This window comes from Pseudonaja textilis, chromosome Z, assembly GCF_049901715.1.
Source record: "Pseudonaja textilis isolate UNSWEBS1 chromosome Z, rPseTex1.2, whole genome shotgun sequence".
In the NCBI taxonomy this organism is placed as follows: Eukaryota; Metazoa; Chordata; class Lepidosauria; order Squamata; family Elapidae; genus Pseudonaja; species Pseudonaja textilis.
Genome location: NC_142008.1, coordinates 95,268 through 113,183, shown reverse-complemented (window position 1 = coordinate 113,183; position 17,916 = coordinate 95,268). Strand labels below are relative to the sequence as shown.

The 17,916-nt window shown below is 45.7% G+C and overlaps 1 protein-coding gene across 1 annotated transcript in view; it reads right to left on the bottom strand.

Moving 5' to 3' along the window:
• Positions 1-17,916, bottom strand: part of SSPO (SCO-spondin) — a 151,091-nt gene that overhangs the window by 59,038 nt on the left and 74,137 nt on the right. Inside the window, 9 exon segments of the mRNA XM_087917120.1 lie at positions 1,323-1,502; positions 2,144-2,146; positions 4,763-4,854; positions 7,784-7,909; positions 9,996-10,125; positions 10,220-10,342; positions 12,195-12,374; positions 14,461-14,625; positions 16,722-16,892. Coding sequence (XP_087773246.1) covers positions 1,323-1,502; positions 2,144-2,146; positions 4,763-4,854; positions 7,784-7,909; positions 9,996-10,125; positions 10,220-10,342; positions 12,195-12,374; positions 14,461-14,625; positions 16,722-16,892 — 1,170 coding nt within the window.

Here is a 17,916-nt window from a genome sequence, read left to right as displayed (position 1 = left end):
TTTCAAGGGTGTGATTAGGAGCACAGACCTTATCTAGCCTGGAGAGCTGCCAAGTAATATTTCCAAACGCAGTGCTGACAAGGAAGGACTCGGCACAGAGTCTCTGAGATGCACAGACAGATCTTCCCACTGTGGCAACGAACAAATTGTTTCCTGCAAAAGCCCCCTCCCCTTTTGCTCCTCCTTTATCCCTCTGGGAGGGGCATTCACCGTCCACCTGTCACCTTACTCCCACGTTGACCCTGAGTTTGTAATTGTTCCCTTCTTCTGACAGCTCTGTGCATGCGCACACTGGGAACAGGCTCCAGCTGTTCTTCTTCCCCACTGATCTCCAACTCCTAATAACTGCCAGGCGGCCATGGCCCCATCTCTGCCTCTGACGCACAGCCCTCGTCCGAGCCTTCCTCAGCCTCCAGAACCAGCCCAGGTTCCTCCCCAGCCTCCTCACTGTCCAACTCTGCTGCCAGCTCTGCTAGCCGCTGGTAGGCCACAACAGCTTCAATTAAGTTTTAAGCCTGGATTAAGTTTCGCTGAAATTTGAGCTTTTCTTAGGAGATGAAAATCAAAGCTAAGCCAGAATTAAGCTTCGATCAGAGCTGAGCTGAATTTATGAGATGAAAATCAAAGTTAATCTTCAATTAAGCTTGAATCAGCTTAATTTATCAGATGAAAATCAAAGCTAAACCAGAATTTAGCTTCAATCAGAGCTGAGCTTAATTTATGGGATGAAAATCAATCTTCTACTGAGTTTGAATCAAAACTGAGCTTAATTTATCAGATGAAAAACAAAGCTAAACTTGAATTGTTTCAGTCAGAGGTGGGCTTAATTTATTGGATGAAAATCAAAGTTAATCTTCAATTAAGCTTGAATCAGCTTAATTTATCAGATGGAAATCAAAGCTAAACCAGAATTTAGCTTCAATCAGAGCTGAGCTTAATTTATGGGATGAAAATCAAAGCTAAACTTGAATTAAGTTTCAGTCAGAGCTGGGCTTAATTTATTGGATGAAAATCCAAGTTAATCTTTAATTAAGCTTGAATCAAAACTGAGCTTAATTTAAGATGAAAATCAGAGCTAAACCAGGAATAGGGACTCTTCACAGGGACTGCTGTAAGAAGGTATTAGAGCTGTTTGAAATGTGGCGCGCGCGTTTGGACACAAACGCCTGATCCCCCGAACTGGTTGTTGTCTTGGTGGAGATCCCATCCCTGCCTCAGCCCGATGAAATCTAAATCCCGCCTGTTTGGGCACGAGTGAATTTGGGGCATGGCCACTGCCCATTTTTGGGTCACGCTGTACTGGCGTTGCTTTGGCGGCTCACCTGGGCAGAGAGGCGTCTCGCACTCCTCTTCCTGCACGGTCTCTCCGTCGCACCCCACGGCCTGCGAGGTTCCATTGCAGTGCCGGAAACGTTTCCGTGTGCCAACCAGATCCGGGGCATAGAAACAGGTTTTGGAACAGGGGGACCAGGGAGTCCAGTCGCTCCAGAGCAAGGCTATTTCTGTGAGGGGACAGGAGGGAAGCGGTGTTCTGACCCGGCCTTTGCCAACTAAAAAAATACGATCCTTTTAGTTGCCAGCAGAAAGGGAGCGTTCCTTGTTCCAAGAAACAAACATCAGACAGAGGTAACAGCAAAACCTTTTAATGATTCTTTACGAATTTCATTCCTTCCCGGTGAAAAGGCTGTTTCAAACTAATTGTCTCTGATCAGAACGAGCCTTGCCAATGTGGCGCAAGGCTGCCAAGAATGCTAGATAAAGTTACTCAGAAATATTTCAAACACAAAGAGTCTCCAAACACCAACCAAAATACTCCGAATGTCCACAAGGCTTGAGTGCAAAAACTTCTTTGCTTCCTGCAAAGAACTCCAGGTTCTCAGCTGGCTTGTATCTCTTGGAGAGGTCATCACCTTGTAGCCTTACTCCCGAGTCGCCCGTGCTGCTGTAGCTGCTCTTTCCTTCGAGCAGCCCTGCATGCACACACACTGGGCACAGGCTCCTCGGGGGACTCTTCCTCACTGCTGCCAGCCTCCACAATCTCCGAAGGCAGCATCCCACTCCCTGATGGTCCTGGCCCCATACCTGCATCACACGCAGGCCCCACATCCGAGTTTTCGCTCTCTGAGACCTCAGCCGTCTACACCTGCTGCTGGTGAACCACAACAGGGAGTGGGGGGAAAGCTGTTCATTCCTTAAATGCCTCAGATAATCGACTTGGCAGCTGAAGCTGTTGGCTCACAAGATTATTACTGGAGAGTATGATGGATGACTCTTGGCTATGGATGTGTCCCATTGGAGAATATACGTCCAGAGGGTGGGGGGAAGAGGAGGGTCAAGGGCAAAATGAAGGATGTTTTTCAGTGTCAGCTGCACCCAGCACCAAAGCCAACATGGCCACTCCATGGTTACAATGACAGGTTACAATGTGGAAGTAGACAGGGATAAAGATTTGAGAGAGGAAGAAGCTTCTGGGATGAGAAGTAAAACCTCTTCAAGGAAAAAAAACTGAAAAGGTTTTGCTTCTCATCCAGGGAAGCTTCCTCCCTTCTGAGTAACAGTTCAATCCTTACATCAGAATGGAAGAAGCTTCTTGGAATATGGGAGGTGAGCTACAAAGAGAATGCTTAACACCTTAAGCAAATAAGAGACGATAGTTAAAGAAAAACTTTCTTCTTCTTAAATTTATTTGTACCTTTTTCTTCTTCCTTCAATATAACAAAGATATAATTCAATCCAGAATACGGCTGGGAATAAGGGGGTGTGCGGGGGGAATAACAGAATGCATGAAATGGAATTTGAATGACAGTTAAAGTGGTGATTACTATAAAAATAATGTATTGAAATATTGATTAGTTAAATAAGGGAAGTTTGGAATTTAATATGCATAGGACTATTACTAGTAAATCTACAAGAACTTGTTAAATATATTAAATATGATTACTGATGTTTTATCTGTGGTAAAAGGAACGATGTATTTGATGAATGAAATGTTATATTAAAAAAAAATCTAATTAGGGAATATTCTTGGGAACTGTAATGGCACAACTAAAGTTTAAACTGGGGTGGAATTGGAGAGAAAGGAGAAATATTAGAAGTATATAAGTGTATTAAACAACCCCTTCCCTGGCTGGATGAGAAGCAAAACCTTTTCAGGTTTTTTTTCCCTTGAAGAGGTTTCGCTTCTCATCCGAGAAGTTTCTTCTGTTCTGATGAAAGGATTGAACTGTTACTCAGAAGGGAGGAAGCGTGAGGGTTGGTAGAGGGCCGTGGCCCATGGTTTGTGAACCTCTGGCTTAAGGTTTCCTGCTTGAGCAATGGGTTGAAAACTCCACGGTCTGTTCTGAGTCTATTATTCCATATCGATAGCGGGTATCCACCTGGTGCAGTGGAGTCCGGACAGTGTCCCGTTGGACTTGAACCAACCATGGCAATTGGTGATGTTGGAAAAATCAAACGGTTTTAATAGCTATGATTGTGGGAATATCCCACAAATGTTACTGTCTCAGAATTGGCTAGCTGTCAGGATTCCGGCAGTCGCCCCCAATGAAAGCATGAGCTTCGAACCAAGATTCAAAAACTCCATTTATTAGGAGCTAACATGTTGGCATGACCCGTGTGTAAGCTGATTCTGAGACACGTAATTCACTGTCACCTTTGACCCTGGTTTTCTCCGCACCCCCTTTGGGTGTGTCATAATTTATATTTTCCAATGAAACACATTCATAGCCAAGAGTCATTAATCATATTCTCCAATTAAGGTTTTTGCACGACAGGAACTCCAGTTGCTTCATTATAATCTTTGCAAGATATGAATGGAATGCACTTTCGGTTCCAAACTGCTGCATGGCTCTTTCAAACTCCTCCCCTTTCTGTTGGCAACTATAAAACGGGCATAGAAACGTTTTATGAGTTGACATTTACATCATGTTGTGAAGGAATTCCACCTCGAAAGGTGCCCTGCATTTCTGCAAGAACGACATCATCTCAAGGGCAGCATTGCCCAATGGCTAGATATCCAGATACTTGACCGTAAGCTTAGCCATCTAGTAACTGCTCAAGTATAGTTTAATTTTATCTGTACGTTGATTATTCATCCTTTGTACTGCGAGTTTTTAAAATAGTTCCTTGCTCCGGGGTTCTATATTTTCATACACATTTTATATGCTAAAAGTCTATTTTTAATCATCCAAGGTCAGAGTTGACCCAAAGGTGCATTTTTTCCAATAGGCAACACAACTTGTGTTTTTCCCCCTTGAAAAGATTTTTCTTCTCATCCATGCCGTTCCTCTCTTCTGAGTAACAGTTTGATCCTTCCATCAGAATGGAAGAAGCTTCTCGGAATGAGAAGTGACACCTCTTCAAGGAGAAAAAACCCTGAAAAGGTTTTGCTTCTCATCCAGAGAAGCTTCCTCCCTTTTGAGTAACAGTTCAATCCTTCCATCAGAATGGATAAAGCTTGTCAGATGAGAAGTGACACCTCTTCAAGGAAAAAAAAACCTGAACAGTTTTTGCTTCTCATCCAGAGAAGCTTCCTGCTTTCTGAGTAACAGTTCTATCCTTCCATCAGAACTAAAGAAGCTTCTCGGATGAGAATCAAAACCTCTTCAAGGAAAAAAAAACAAGAAAGTCAAGTTGCCTTTCAGGAAAAATTGAGACAATTTAGGTGTGGTTCTTGTGATTTTGTTTAATGCATAAATGCTATGCCATGGGAAATAAATAAATAAAGAGGGGTCTGCCTTGCAGAAAATGATGTTTCTCTTACCTGTGGTGCAGATTGTGTGACACTCGCGCACCTCTTGGGCATCCCCTTGGCATGGGGCACCGCCGTTGGCTGCCGGTGGGTTGGAGGGGGATCTGTAGAGAAAGAGGATGGTTTGGGGGAACTTTTAAAGTAGTGATTAGTTTTCCATCCATTTTTCATGGAGAGGCTACATACAGGTAATCCTTGGTTTATGACCGTAACGGAACTTGCCCATCATGGTCATAAGTCATAATATTCATAAAAGCAAGGATTCTACCAGTTCTGCCTGGTTCAGCCCAGTTCGTCACGGTTCGGTCAAAGCAGTAGTGATGAGGATCATCTGTGAGCAAACCAGTTCGTTCCGATGATCAGCTGTTGGGATCCCCTGCCCGCCCCGTCTCTATTCTGACCTTCATTTCTTGGTTTTCAAGCTCAGCTGCTTTGCGTGGCACAGCAGATTGCCACATGCCAGCTGTTGAACACACAGGGAGAGTGCAGGATTGCAGGAAAAGGTCGGTAGCAAACTATCTGTGTGCGCGCGATGCGAGTGCTCACCGAACCAATTGTTACACCAGTTGAATCCCACCCCTGCCGTTAAGTGACTGCCGGGGTCGTTCTCTGCTTAAGAGAATGCTGCAGTCGTTAAGCAAACCAATGGTGCGCTGTGGCCCGTTGTGCTGAAAAATGGCAACAAATGTCCTTTATTTGTTTTGTACAAAACTGCCGTAACACACATTCATGGGACCACAGGACACTTCAAAGGCAGAGTTAAGGTTCCGACCGACAAACTCAACCAAGTCAGCATTTTGAGATGATCAGATTTCTCAAAGGAGTGTTTTATTGAGTCACGGACTGAAGGAACCAGTGTGGAGGATGGATGGATGGATGGATAGAAGGATAGATATAGATAGATAGAATACCTTTATTGTCATTACATTCAAAATACAATTAAATTTGAGATAGTTAGATAGATAGATGATAGATAGATAGATAGATAGATAGATAGATAGATAGATAGATAGATAGATAGGCAGGCAGGCAGGCAGGCAGGCAGGCAGGCAGGCGCAGGCAGATGGAACAGATAGATAGATTAGAGAGAGAGGGATACAGCAGATAGACAAATAGAGAGAGAGATTGGAGAGATACAGATAGATGTAGAGATAGAGATAGATAGATAAAACAGATTATCTATCTATCTATCTATCTATCTAGAGGTAGAGAAATAGATATAGATAGATAGATAAAACAGATAGACAGACAGAGAAAGAGAGAGAGAGAGGTAGAGATAAAGATATAGAGATAAAGATATAGAGATAGATAGATAGATAGATAGATAGATAGATAGATAGATAGTTGGACAGATAAGATACTTTCCTAAACATTAATTGTTGATTCTGAAATGGACTTGGCATTGGATTAGCGGTGGTTTAAAACTTGAGAGGAAGAAAATAAAAGCTGACTGTTGGAAATAAACTTTAAAGAAACTATTTGGATTAAATTGCTAATTAGAAAGTTGCAAAATGGTGATATCTCTTCTGGCATAAAAAATGGAACTTAGAAAAACAAAAGACATACTACAAGAACCAGGTGAATTACTGAGTTTTGCTTTAAAATTTATTGAAAATGCGATTGCAGAATATGAACAACAAAGACAAAAGGCAGAAGAGGAGGCGAAGCGAATTATTGAAGGGCCATCTTTGGTGATCATCGAGAACAAAGAACTCTGGAAAGAAAGAGGGAAAGAGTTGGAAATAAATATAGGAGATTTAAGAAATTTAATAAAAAGGGGAATATCCGAAAAATTGAAAAAGGGGAAAAGAGTCAGCAGAAATTCGAAGGGCGGAAGGAAGCTGTAAATAGAGAGGGGGATAAAAATTGGAGTGAAAGAATAAAGGAGAAAAGACAAGGGGAAAGAGAGGACAAGGAACAGGATTTGGGGAAAAAGAAATATGGGAATTATTTTAAAAATGGGAAAAAATTGCTTAATGAGAAACAGAGATAATGGGTGATTAATATTTAGAAAGGGGATTCTGCAAAGTATTGAGGGGTAATATAAACAAATTCATAGTTATGAATTAGGGACATATAGATTGATAAGATGGAAAATAGAATTGTTATTTTTTGATACTGGAATTTAATGCTCTTCTGTGTGCGTAGAGATAATTGTAATAAATAATGTAAAAAGCTTATTAAATACATTGAAATATTTTTAGGATTGGAATGTTGTTGTTTTTTGTTCAAATATGAATGGAATAATTAATGGAATATGTGTATTAAATATATTGAAATAAATGAAATTATATAGGAGGAGAGCTGAAATGGAATTAACTTTAGGGCTTAGGATTGGTTTATGGTTTGAATGAGTAGATTAATATGTCCTTCTTTTCTGAAAAAATTAATGAAATTAAAAAGGGATAAAACCATGCAGAATCTGATTTATATATGCTATGTAGTTTTAAAGGGATTATTAAGTAATGTTTCTGGTAATGATGTTAAATGTTCAGTGGGATTTAAAAGGGGTGAAAATAAATGAGTACGTAACTCAGAGGTGGGGCACTTATATTGATATTTTAGGAGGGAAACCAATTTATAGATGAAGTGTTCTTTAACTAGAATTTAAGATGAAATATACAAATGCGACAGTTAAAAGTACTAAAGTATAAAGATTATGAAGTTAACATAACGTGAATTAAATAATAAGTATTTGGAATAATATGATAAAATAGAAAATGTATAAAAACATTGTTAAGATAAGAAACTGGATACAAAAATTGAATAAGTAACTATTGTCATATTTGTATGTATATGTGAAATCTGTAATCATGCTGTTCACTAAAAAGAGATGTTAAAATGTGGAAAACTGAATAAAACTTGTTTTTTAAAAAGAGATATTTTCCTAACAGGTCGTGCAACTGACACCCAATTCTTCGCCCGACTTCTACTGGATCTCGAACGATCCCCGCTCCCCCCCCGCCAAGGCTATCGTAGCCTCTAACGGCACGCGGGGGAAGCAACGCTGGTGCGGGATGCTTCCTTTCTTACCGGAACCTTTGCTGCATCCCAACCCCGCAACTCCGGCTGCAGGGCGTCCATGGAGACCAAGCCGACCAGCCGCACTTCACAGGACAAGCCACCGCGTCGCAGGTCACCGTGCCCTCCAGGCAAACGCTGCGGGAGGACGGAACCAAGGTTAAGCATGTCCCCTTCGCTTCCGATTCAGGGGTGCCGGGGGAACAATGACCGGGGGGGTGGTGCGTGAAGAATGTTTATCCCATGTGATCCCCTTTTGGCAATGGGGAAACCCGATTCGCTTAACAACAGGTTTGCTAATTTCACCACGGCAGGGATTCACTGAACTAAAGCGGTGAGGAAAGTTGTAAAACGGGATGGCCCTCACTTGACCCTCATGTCTCGCTTAGTGTCAGGATTCTGGCAGTCCCCCCATCCCCCGCCCGTTTAAATCAGGAGTCTCAAGCCAAAACTTCCAAAGGATTTATGGGGAGTGAACATGTCTGGCACTGCCTGGGTACAGCCAACTCTGAGATACATCGTTCCTTGTCCGCCTTGACCCTGTTTTCCCCTCGCCCCCTGGGTGTGTCATAAATCATATTCTCCAACGAGATACATCCATAGCCAAGAGTCATCAATCATGCTCTCCAGTTAGAATTTTGAACCTTTAGTTTGAAACTAGGTACAACCTCTGAAAAACTCTGTACGGAATGCGCTTTCAGTTTCCAAGCTGCCACACTGCTCCCCCCTCCCTTTCTGTTGGCAACTCTAAAAAGACCAGAGGGATATTTTAGCAACATTCAGACTGCCATCTGTCAGAAACGCTCTAGCCCTTCCTTACTCTCCTTAGTTGCTCTTCTCTCCGCTTTTTCCCAAAGTCTCAACCTCCATGTTTTATGTATGTAACGGCGAGCAAAACTGGATGCGGCGTTACAGGCGGGGCCCTACTGGGGTGTTATCCTTTCATCCTGGGAGGGATCCCCCCCAGCCCTCCCCATTTGGGAAACCTCAGCCCCCCCACACCATAAAATTGCCTCCGACCAGCCCTCCCTTCTTTTAGGCACACCGTTATTCTAGAACAGCAGTCACCAATGGTAGGCCGCAGCCCCCTGGTGATCTGCGAGAAAATTTTGGAGGGCCGCAGAAAAATGTCACCCCCAGAGCACACACCCCCAAAGCAATTAATCCAGGCTGCGCGGGAACACAAGGCTGCCCCGCCCACATGGCCCGCGGGAACCCTCCCTGCCCCACTCACTCCTTATCTGGCAAACTTGCCTGCTAAGTAGCTATTTTTCCCTTTTTTTTCTTCCCCCGACCATCAGCTGTTCTGCTGTGCCGGGAGATTTAGATTAGCTAAAAAGCAGAAAATGGTTGGGTTTCTTGCTTTCTAGCTAGTCTTCAGATTTTTGGCTCTGCTTTTAAGCACAGCCGAACCTCCCTTAGGACTGAAGGTTCTATTATTCAATGAAGACTCAGGTAGCCGATGGCAGAAAGATAGATCTCTGAGTGTGATTCTGGGCACAGCTCAATCTGCCTGCCTGCTTTGCCTGATTTTGGGTAAAAATTACTCTTTTTTTAAAGAAAAAAAATCAATATTTACATACATGGTGTGATGCAAGTTAATTTTGGGAGTTTGCTTGCTAGCAAATTTTATGAATTTGCTTGCAAGCAAATTTTATGTGACAGACTCAGGCAGCCGATGGCAGAAAGATAGATCTCTGAGTGATTCTGTGATTCTGTGAGCAACTCCGTCTGCCTGCCTGCTTTGCCTGCTTTTGGGTAAAAGTTTCTCTTTTTTTAAATAAAAAAATCAATATTGACATAAATATTTATAATATTTACATATAAGCCATGACCAGCCAGTCACATGACCACCAAGCCACACCCAGATTAGACCACACCCAAGAACCATTTGTTAAGGAATTTGAATCCCACCCCTGCCTCTGTGTGTGTGTGTGAGAGAGAGAGAGAGAGAGAGAGAGAGAGAGAGAGTGGATAGATCGGATCTCTCTCTCTCTCTCTCTCTCTCTCTCTCTTTTCTCTCTCTCTCTCTCTTTCTCTCTCTCTCTCTCTCCCTCCCTCCCACCAATGTCAGCAAGCCACCATCAGTCAAAATTCGTATTAGCGGTCCCCGGGATTTAAAATTATGAGTTGGTGGTCCCTCAGGTCCAAAAGGTTGGCGACCCCCGGTCTAGAACAGGGCAGGTTCGCAGAGAAAGGGACAAAGGGAATTGCTCACACTCACCACTGACTGCAATTGTCCCGCAGGAAGATCTCCCCTGGGCGACGGTGGTCATGGTCGAAGAAACAGTGGCACTGGCTGATGTTCACGCAGGCCCCCTCCTGGAGGAAAAGTCCGGGGGGGCAACGGCAGCCTGTAGGCAATGGAGGGATGTTATCTACCTGGGAAGAAGGGCTGCAAAGATGCCACCCCACCACCACCACGCCAAAGACCCCGGGCTCGCTCACCCTCCACGCAGCTGCTCTGGCAGGGCCTCTGGACACCCAACTGGCGGCAAGTCTGTGGGCAAGGATCCACCAGGCCGCGGGCACAATGCCCGGCCTGCACGAACACCATGTCTGGACCGCAGTCTGCGGAGGAGGGAAAAAAAAGAGAGGATTGAACTGTAGCTCAGAAGGGAGGAAGCTTCTCCGGATGAGAAGCAAAACCATTTCAGATTTTTTTCCCTTGAAGTGGTTTCGCTTCTCATACGAGAAGCTTCTTCCATTCTGACAGAAGGATCAAATTATTACTCAGAAGGGAGGAAACTTCTCTGGGTGAGAAGAAAAACTTTTTCAAGGGGATGAAAAAAAAATCAAGAAAAGGAGCAGAAGTAACAGAAGGACAGAGGCAGAAGGGACCTCAGAGGTCTTCTAGTCCAACCCCCTGCTCAAGAAGGAGACCCTTACAGAATTATGGAATGATAGAGAGGGAAGGGGCCTTGGAGGTCTTCTAGTCCAGCCCTCAGTTCAAACAGGAGGCAAAGCTTTGAGTGCGCCATCTTGCCTTCCCCCCCCCCCACCATACTGGATGGACTGGACGGACACCCCTGAGAGGACGGGAAGGGAAGGGGGTATTTGGGGTCAGACCCCCACCTCCCCACCTCCTGCCCTCATTTCCTCTTGTGCCTCTGGTTCTCTCTTGCTAGTGATCAGGAGGATCCCAACTGAATAAATAAGAATAAATAAGAAAGAGAGATTGAGAGACAGAGAGAGAGAGATAGAAGATAGATAGATAGATAGATAGATAGATAGATAGATAGATAGATAGATAGACAGACAGACAGATAGATATAGATGGAGATGTTGATATCATTGGAGAGAGATATGGAGAGATAGCTATAGATGGAGAGAAAGAAATGGAGATAGATAGATAGATAGATAGATAGATAGATAGATAGATAGATAGATAGATAGATAATCAATACTGATAGATATAGACATGGAGATAGAGATGGATGGATATAGAAAGATAGATGGATAGATCAATCAATTGATAGATATAGAAAGAGATAGAGAGATATAAAGATAGATGAGATAGATAAAGATAAATAGATATATAGACGATAGATAAAGAGAGAGAGAGAGAGAGAGAGAGATGGATAGAGATAGATGGATATATAGATGATAGATAAAGATAGATAAAGATATAGACAAAGATAGATAGATAGATAGATAAAGATAGATAGATAGAGGCATAGAGATGGATAAAGATAGATGCATAGATGATAGATAAAGATAGATAGATAGATGATAGATAGATGTAGATGTAAGCATAGAGATGGGTGGATGAATAAATGGATGGATATAGAAAGATAGATGGATAGATAGATGGATAGATAGATGGATAGATAGATAAGATAGATGTAGATATAGACAGACATAGAGATGGATGGATGGATGGATATAGAAAGATAGATGGAGAGAGAGAGAGAGAGAGATGATACACTAATAACATAACATAACATAACATAATAGAATACATTATATATATTATAAAATATTATATATACATATACACCTATAGAGATATACATATAGACACACACACACACACACACACATTATATAATTGATAAATAAATAGTAATAATTTGGAAGCAATCAGACCCTCTCCAAGCCAGCCAAGACAACTAAGCCTTCGGCAGGGAGGTTCAGGGTTCAAAAAGCAACCCCGAGGAATTGGTGGCCACTGTTCTCTGGGCATGTGCACAGTGCTTTTCCCCCCTCAAGAGCGTGGTCCTAGATCCCCACTTAAATTTATATCCCCGTGATACTGCCCCATCCTCAGGGGCGGGTTTCCATTTTTGTTATATGCGGAAATTTGTCAAAATTTCCACTACGATGCACAGAACTGGTCGAACCGGCTGAATGTCACCTCTGCCCATCCGTGCCCCTTCCACTCAACATCAGACAAAGCCCCCCTCCCGCCACCTTCGCTCACCCCGGGCGTCTCCGCAGGGCTGTTGGTTGCATGTCTCCATCTGGACGGCATCTCCGGGACATAGCTGTCCACTGTTCTTGGGCGGGGGGTCAGCGCAGGTCCGGGTGCGACTTCGGACACCGCCCCGGCATTCTGCATCGCAATCTGACCATTCGCCCCAGGCGGCCCAGGCTCCATTCACTGGTATAGAGGGGGAGGAAGCAGGAGGAAGTAGCGTCGTGAAGACCAAACGAAGAAGTCGACTCCTCGAGTGACAGCCGCGACGGTGCCCGAAATGTGGCTAAAGGAAACGTTGGCCAAGGACGTTTTGCCCAGGGCGGGTTTAGGCTGCTACCAGTTTGCACCGGTTTGGGCAAACCGGTTGCTAATTTTACCTCTAGTTCATCGAACCGGTAGTTGCAACAACTAGCTGGCCCACCTCAGCCCGCCCCTCCTAGGAGTCTCCATGCGGCCCGTTTTGGATCGCAGAGAAGTGCAGGGTTCCGGAAGGCTGGGGAGTGGGGAAATGAGCCTCCTGGATTTCACCCTCCAGAGCAGTGGTCGCCCACTGGTGGTCCATGAGAAAATGTTGGTGGCCCACAGAGAAATGTCACTCCCCCAAAGCAATTGATCCAGGCTGAGTGGGAACACAAGGCTGCGCCACCCACATGGCCTATGGGAACTGAAGGGTTACGTCGCTTGCATTGCAAGCAACAGGATGTAGTGAGGGGAGGGGGGAAAGGGCGGAGTGGAGGAACTTGCCCCACATGCCCCACACGCCTGGCCTGGCCACCGGGCTGCTTCTTTCCACTTTTTTCTTCTTCTGCTTTTGGCTGCACGCTAGGAAAGCAGCCAAAGTCTTTCTTTCTCTCCCCCAAACTCCACCAGAAATGTGCCTTTGGGACCCTGCATGGCCTCCTGCTCCGAGAGGCTGCACCAGCACCATAAGTCTCCTAAAGACTCATTTCTGGCTGGGATTGAGGGGAGAGAAAGAAAAGGCTTCCAGGGCTTCTGCTGCTTTTCTTGCACAAAGCCAAAAGTCTCTCCTCTCTCTCTCTCTCTCTCCTCTGAGAATGGAGCTGGAGATGGTCTCCTGCGATCCCAAATAAAGAACGATCGATCGGTAGGAAAAACGGGGTGAGGGATTTTCCTGCAGACTTTTTTTTGGGGGGAGGATTTTCCCAGGGTCTCTGCTCCACAGGATTCAAAATGATGGTTTGGTGGTCCCTGAGGTCTGAAAGATTGGCAACCGCTGCTCCAGAGGCTCCAGGAAAGCCTCTGGAGTCCGGGAAGGGTGAAAACGCACAGCCTCCCGCTGTGGGGCAGAAGGCTGACTAGGCCACACCCATCATGGCCCCTCCCACCTAGCAACCTGACAAAGAACCACTTGTTAAATTTTTTGGAAGCCTGTCCCTGGTTTGCCCCCCCACCATTGTACAACCTTTTCTGGCCTGGTTGTTAAACAAAACATGGTTTTGGTGGAATTCAGAACGTGGTCGCTCCTGCGCATTGGGACTTCAAACTTTGACTTTGCAAGTCATATGGTCACAAGAGGGGATCGTGGCATAGGAACCGATGGCCAAGGGTCTGAATTTGGATCCAGTTATCGTGGGGAAGCGAGGGTCGTAAGTGCAAAAACCGGTCCCTTTGTTCAGTGCTGTCGTCATAACTTTGAATAGTCATTAAATGAACTGCCATAAGACGAAAGGCTTCCTGCATAATGTTCTTCCTGCAGAACGTCTGCAATGACTTCAATTTGTATTTGCATTTATATACACCGTTTCCCTGAAAATAAGACCCAATTGGAAAATAAACCCTATCATGATTTGTCAGGATGCTCATAATATAAGCCCTACCCCCCAAAATTATCCCCAGTTAAGATTGTCAGCCAGACAGATGCATTCGGAACTGTATTTCCCCCAAAATAAGATCTAACCAGAAAACAAATCCTAGCCTGATTTTTTCAGGATACCGTAATGTAACCCCTATCCCGAAAATAAGCCCTCATTCAGATTGTCAGCCAGATGCATTTAGTACCATACTTTCCCTCAAAATAAGCCCTAACTGGAAAGTAAGCCCTAATGCATCTTTTGGAGCAAAAATTAATATAAGACCATGGTAAATGTATATATACAGTAGAAAATATTAGCCTTAATGTTTTTTTCCTCAGAACAGTTCAGGTGGAGGCCAGCTTTTTGCAAAGCCTGTGAATAGGGGTGAGGGGGTGGGAGAAGGATTTGGATTTACCATCCACCAAAGGAGCACGGGTGGAAGAGAAAAGACCGACCTGGACAGGCTCGGAGAAAGCAGGAGCGACTGTCAAATTCATCGCGCTCACAACGTCCTCCCGGGAGAGCATTGCGGAGAAGGTCGCGGCGCCGGAAGGTTACGCCCAGCCCGCAGGACCGGCTGCATTCGCTCCAGAGGCTCCAAGGAGACAGGATGCAGTCCACTGTGGAGGAGGAGGAGGAGGAGGAGGAAGAAGAAGGGGAGGAAGAAGAGGAGCAGGAGGAGGAGGAATGAATAATAGAAGGGGAGGAGGAAGAAAAGGAAGAAAAGGAAGGAGGAGAATGAGGAGGAAGAGGAAGAAGAGGAGAAGGGGAGGACAGCAAGGAGGAACAAGAATGAGAGGAAGAGGAGGAGAAAGAGAAGGAAGGGGATGGAGGACAAGGAAGAAGAGGAAAAGGAAGAGGAGACGAAGAGAAAGAGGAGGAGGAAGGAAGTGAAAGAGAAAAAGGTGGAACAGGAAGAAAAATAGTAAGTAAAGGGGGAGGAAGCAAAGGAGGAGAAGAACAAGGAAGGAGGAGGAGAATGAGGAGGAAGAAGAGGAGAAGGAAGAGGGGAAGGGAAAGAAGAGGAAGAGGAAAAGAGGAGAAGGGAGGAGGAAGAGGAAGAAGAAGAGGAATAATAATAAGAAAAAGGGGAGGAAGAGAAAGAGGAGGACGAAGAAGAATAATGGGAAAAGGAAAACAAAGAAGAAGAGGAAGAAGAAGAATGAGGAGGAGAACAAGGAAGAATAGGAAGAAGAAGAGCAGGAGAAGGAAGAGGTGGAAGAGCAGAAGGACAAGGAAATAGAGGAAGGGAAGAAGAGGAGGAGGAGGACGAAGAAGAAGAGGAAAGAGAGAAAAAGGGAGAAGAGGAGATGAGAAAGCGGAGGAGGAGAAGCAAGAGGAGGTGTGGGAGGAGGAGGAAGAATAAGGGAAGGAAGAGGAGCAGGGGGATAGAAAATAAAGCTATCGTGGTTGCAAAATCAGGACAAACGCCAGCCATACCCTGGAGCAGTGCCCAGTTCAATGCCAGCTCTGAACTTTGGTAGAGCCCAGATTTCCCCAGCAAACACCTTTGGGGTGCGGGCAATGGTGGGATTCAACTGGGTTGCACCCCTTCGGCTGAACCGGTGGTTAAATTGCTGGCTGGCCTCTCCCCTCCACTACGCACCCCTTCCAGGAGTCCCCACACACCCTGTTTTGGTTCCCAGATAAGTGCAGGGTGGCCAACTAGGCCCAAAATAGGGGGTGAGTTGGGGGTGAGGGTGCGGCACCTCCCTTTCCCAGGGCCTGTTTTGGCTCCCAGGAGGCTACAGGGAGGCCTACTAGGCCCAAAACAGAGTATGGCCCGTTTTGGCTCCAGTGAGGCCTACTAGGCCCCAAACAGAGTATGGCCCATTTTGGCTCCAGTGAGGCCTACTAGGCCCAAAACACAGTGGGGCCCATTTTGGCTCCCAGGAGGCTGGCTGCAGGGAGGCCTACTAGGCCCAAAACAGAGTATGGCCCGTTTTGGCTCCAGTGAGGCCTACTAGGCCCCAAACAGAGTATGGCCCATTTTGGCTCCAGTGAGGCCTACTAGGCCCAAAACACAGTGGGGGCCATTTTGGCTCCCAGGAGGCTGGCTGCAGGGAGGCCTACTAGGCCCAAAACAGAGTGTGGCCATTTTGGCTCCAATGAGGCCTACTAGGCCCAAAACAGAACAGGGCCTGTTTTGGCTCCCAGGAGGCTGCAGGGAGGCCTATGGGCCCAAAACAGAGCGTGGCCGTTTGGCTCCAATGAGGCCTACTAGGCCCAAAACAGAGCAGGGCCTGTTTTGGCTCCCAGAGGCTGCAGGGAGGCCTATTGGGCCCAAAACAGAGCGTGGCCCGTTTGGCTCCAATGAGGCCTACTAGGCCCAAAACAGAGCAGGGCCTGTTTTGGCTCCCAGGAGGCTGCAGGGAGGCCTATTAGGCCCAAAACAGAGTATGGCCCGTTTTGGCTCAGTGAGGCCTACTAGGCCCCAAACAGAGTATGGCCCATTTTGGCTCCAGTGAGGCCTACTAGGCCCAAAACACAGTGGGGCCCATTTTGGCTCCCAGGAGGCTGGCTGCAGGGAGGCCTACTAGGCCCAAAACAGAGCGGGGCCCATTTTGGCTCCCAGGGGCTTGCAGGAGGCCGAGTGCTGCCTATCATACACATCCTGTCCATGGCCACCATGGCCACGGCCATCCAGCCGGTCCTCAGGGCAAAGAACCGGTCATTAAAATGATTCGAATCCCGCCACCATCCCTCCCCGGCCTACCACAGTTGGCTTCGTCGGAGCCGTCCTGACAATCTTGGCGCAGGTCGCAGCGGCGTTCCAGGCTCAGGCACTCCCCGCTCTGGCAGGAGAACTGCTTGGAGGAGCAGGTGCTGGGGCCCCCCGTTGGGATCGGGGGGCCCACAGTGTGGGCCGTAGGGGCCATGGGACCGCCTGCAAAAAGCCAAGAGGGGGAAAGCAGTTTGGTGTCATCTTAGCGGCGTTGGGCCGGTTGACCGTGCTTTAACAACAGTTTCTAAGCTAAACCCCACTTCTCCTTCATTAGCTATCTTCTCCTTCTACTTCTTTCTGCTTTTCCACATCTTTAGTTCCTCTCATTATACTCTTCCTCCTCCATCACCACCGTCTCCTTCTCCACATCTATTTTCTTTCTCTTTCTCCTTCTCATTATCTTCCTCCTCCTCTATCTTCTCGAATCTTTTCTTTCTCCTTCGCCGCATCTATTCTTCTTCTCATTATCCTCCTTCTTATCTATATTCTTCGTTTCTCCTTCTTCTGCTTATCTATCTTCTCCTTCTCCTACTTGTCGATTAGCTCCTTCTCCCCATCCTTCTCATTATCCTTATTCTCTTCCTCCTCATCTATCTTCTCCTTCTCCTTCTCCTTCTCATTATCCTTATCTATATTCTCCTTCTCCTCCTCCTTCTCCTTCTGCTTATCTATCTTCTCCCTCCTTGTCTGTTAGCTTCTTCTCATTATCCTCCTTATTCTCTTCCTCCTCATCTATCTTTACCTTCTCCTTCTCCACATCTATTCTCCTTCTCATCCTCTTCCTCCTTCTCCTTACCTATCTTCTCCTTCTCATCTATTGTCTCCTTCTCATTATCCTCCTCCTCTCATCTATCGATTCTCCTCATTATACTGCTCCTTCTCCTTGTCTATTGTCTCCTCATTAGCCTCCTTTTTCTCATCCTCTTTATCTATCTTCTCCTTCTCCTTCCCCTTCTCCTTGTCTATTGTCTCCTTCTCATTATCCTCCTCCTTCTCCTTATCTATTTTCCTCTCCCCTTCCCTTCCTTCTCCTTCTCTTCCTTCTGCTCCTCCTCATCTATCTTCCTATTTCCCCTTCTCCTCCTTTTCCTCCTATTTCCTTCCTCTTAGCCTTTTCCTCCTCCTTCTTCTCAATCTTCTCCTTCTCCTTCCCCTTTTCCTCATTGTCTCCTTCTCATTACCCTCT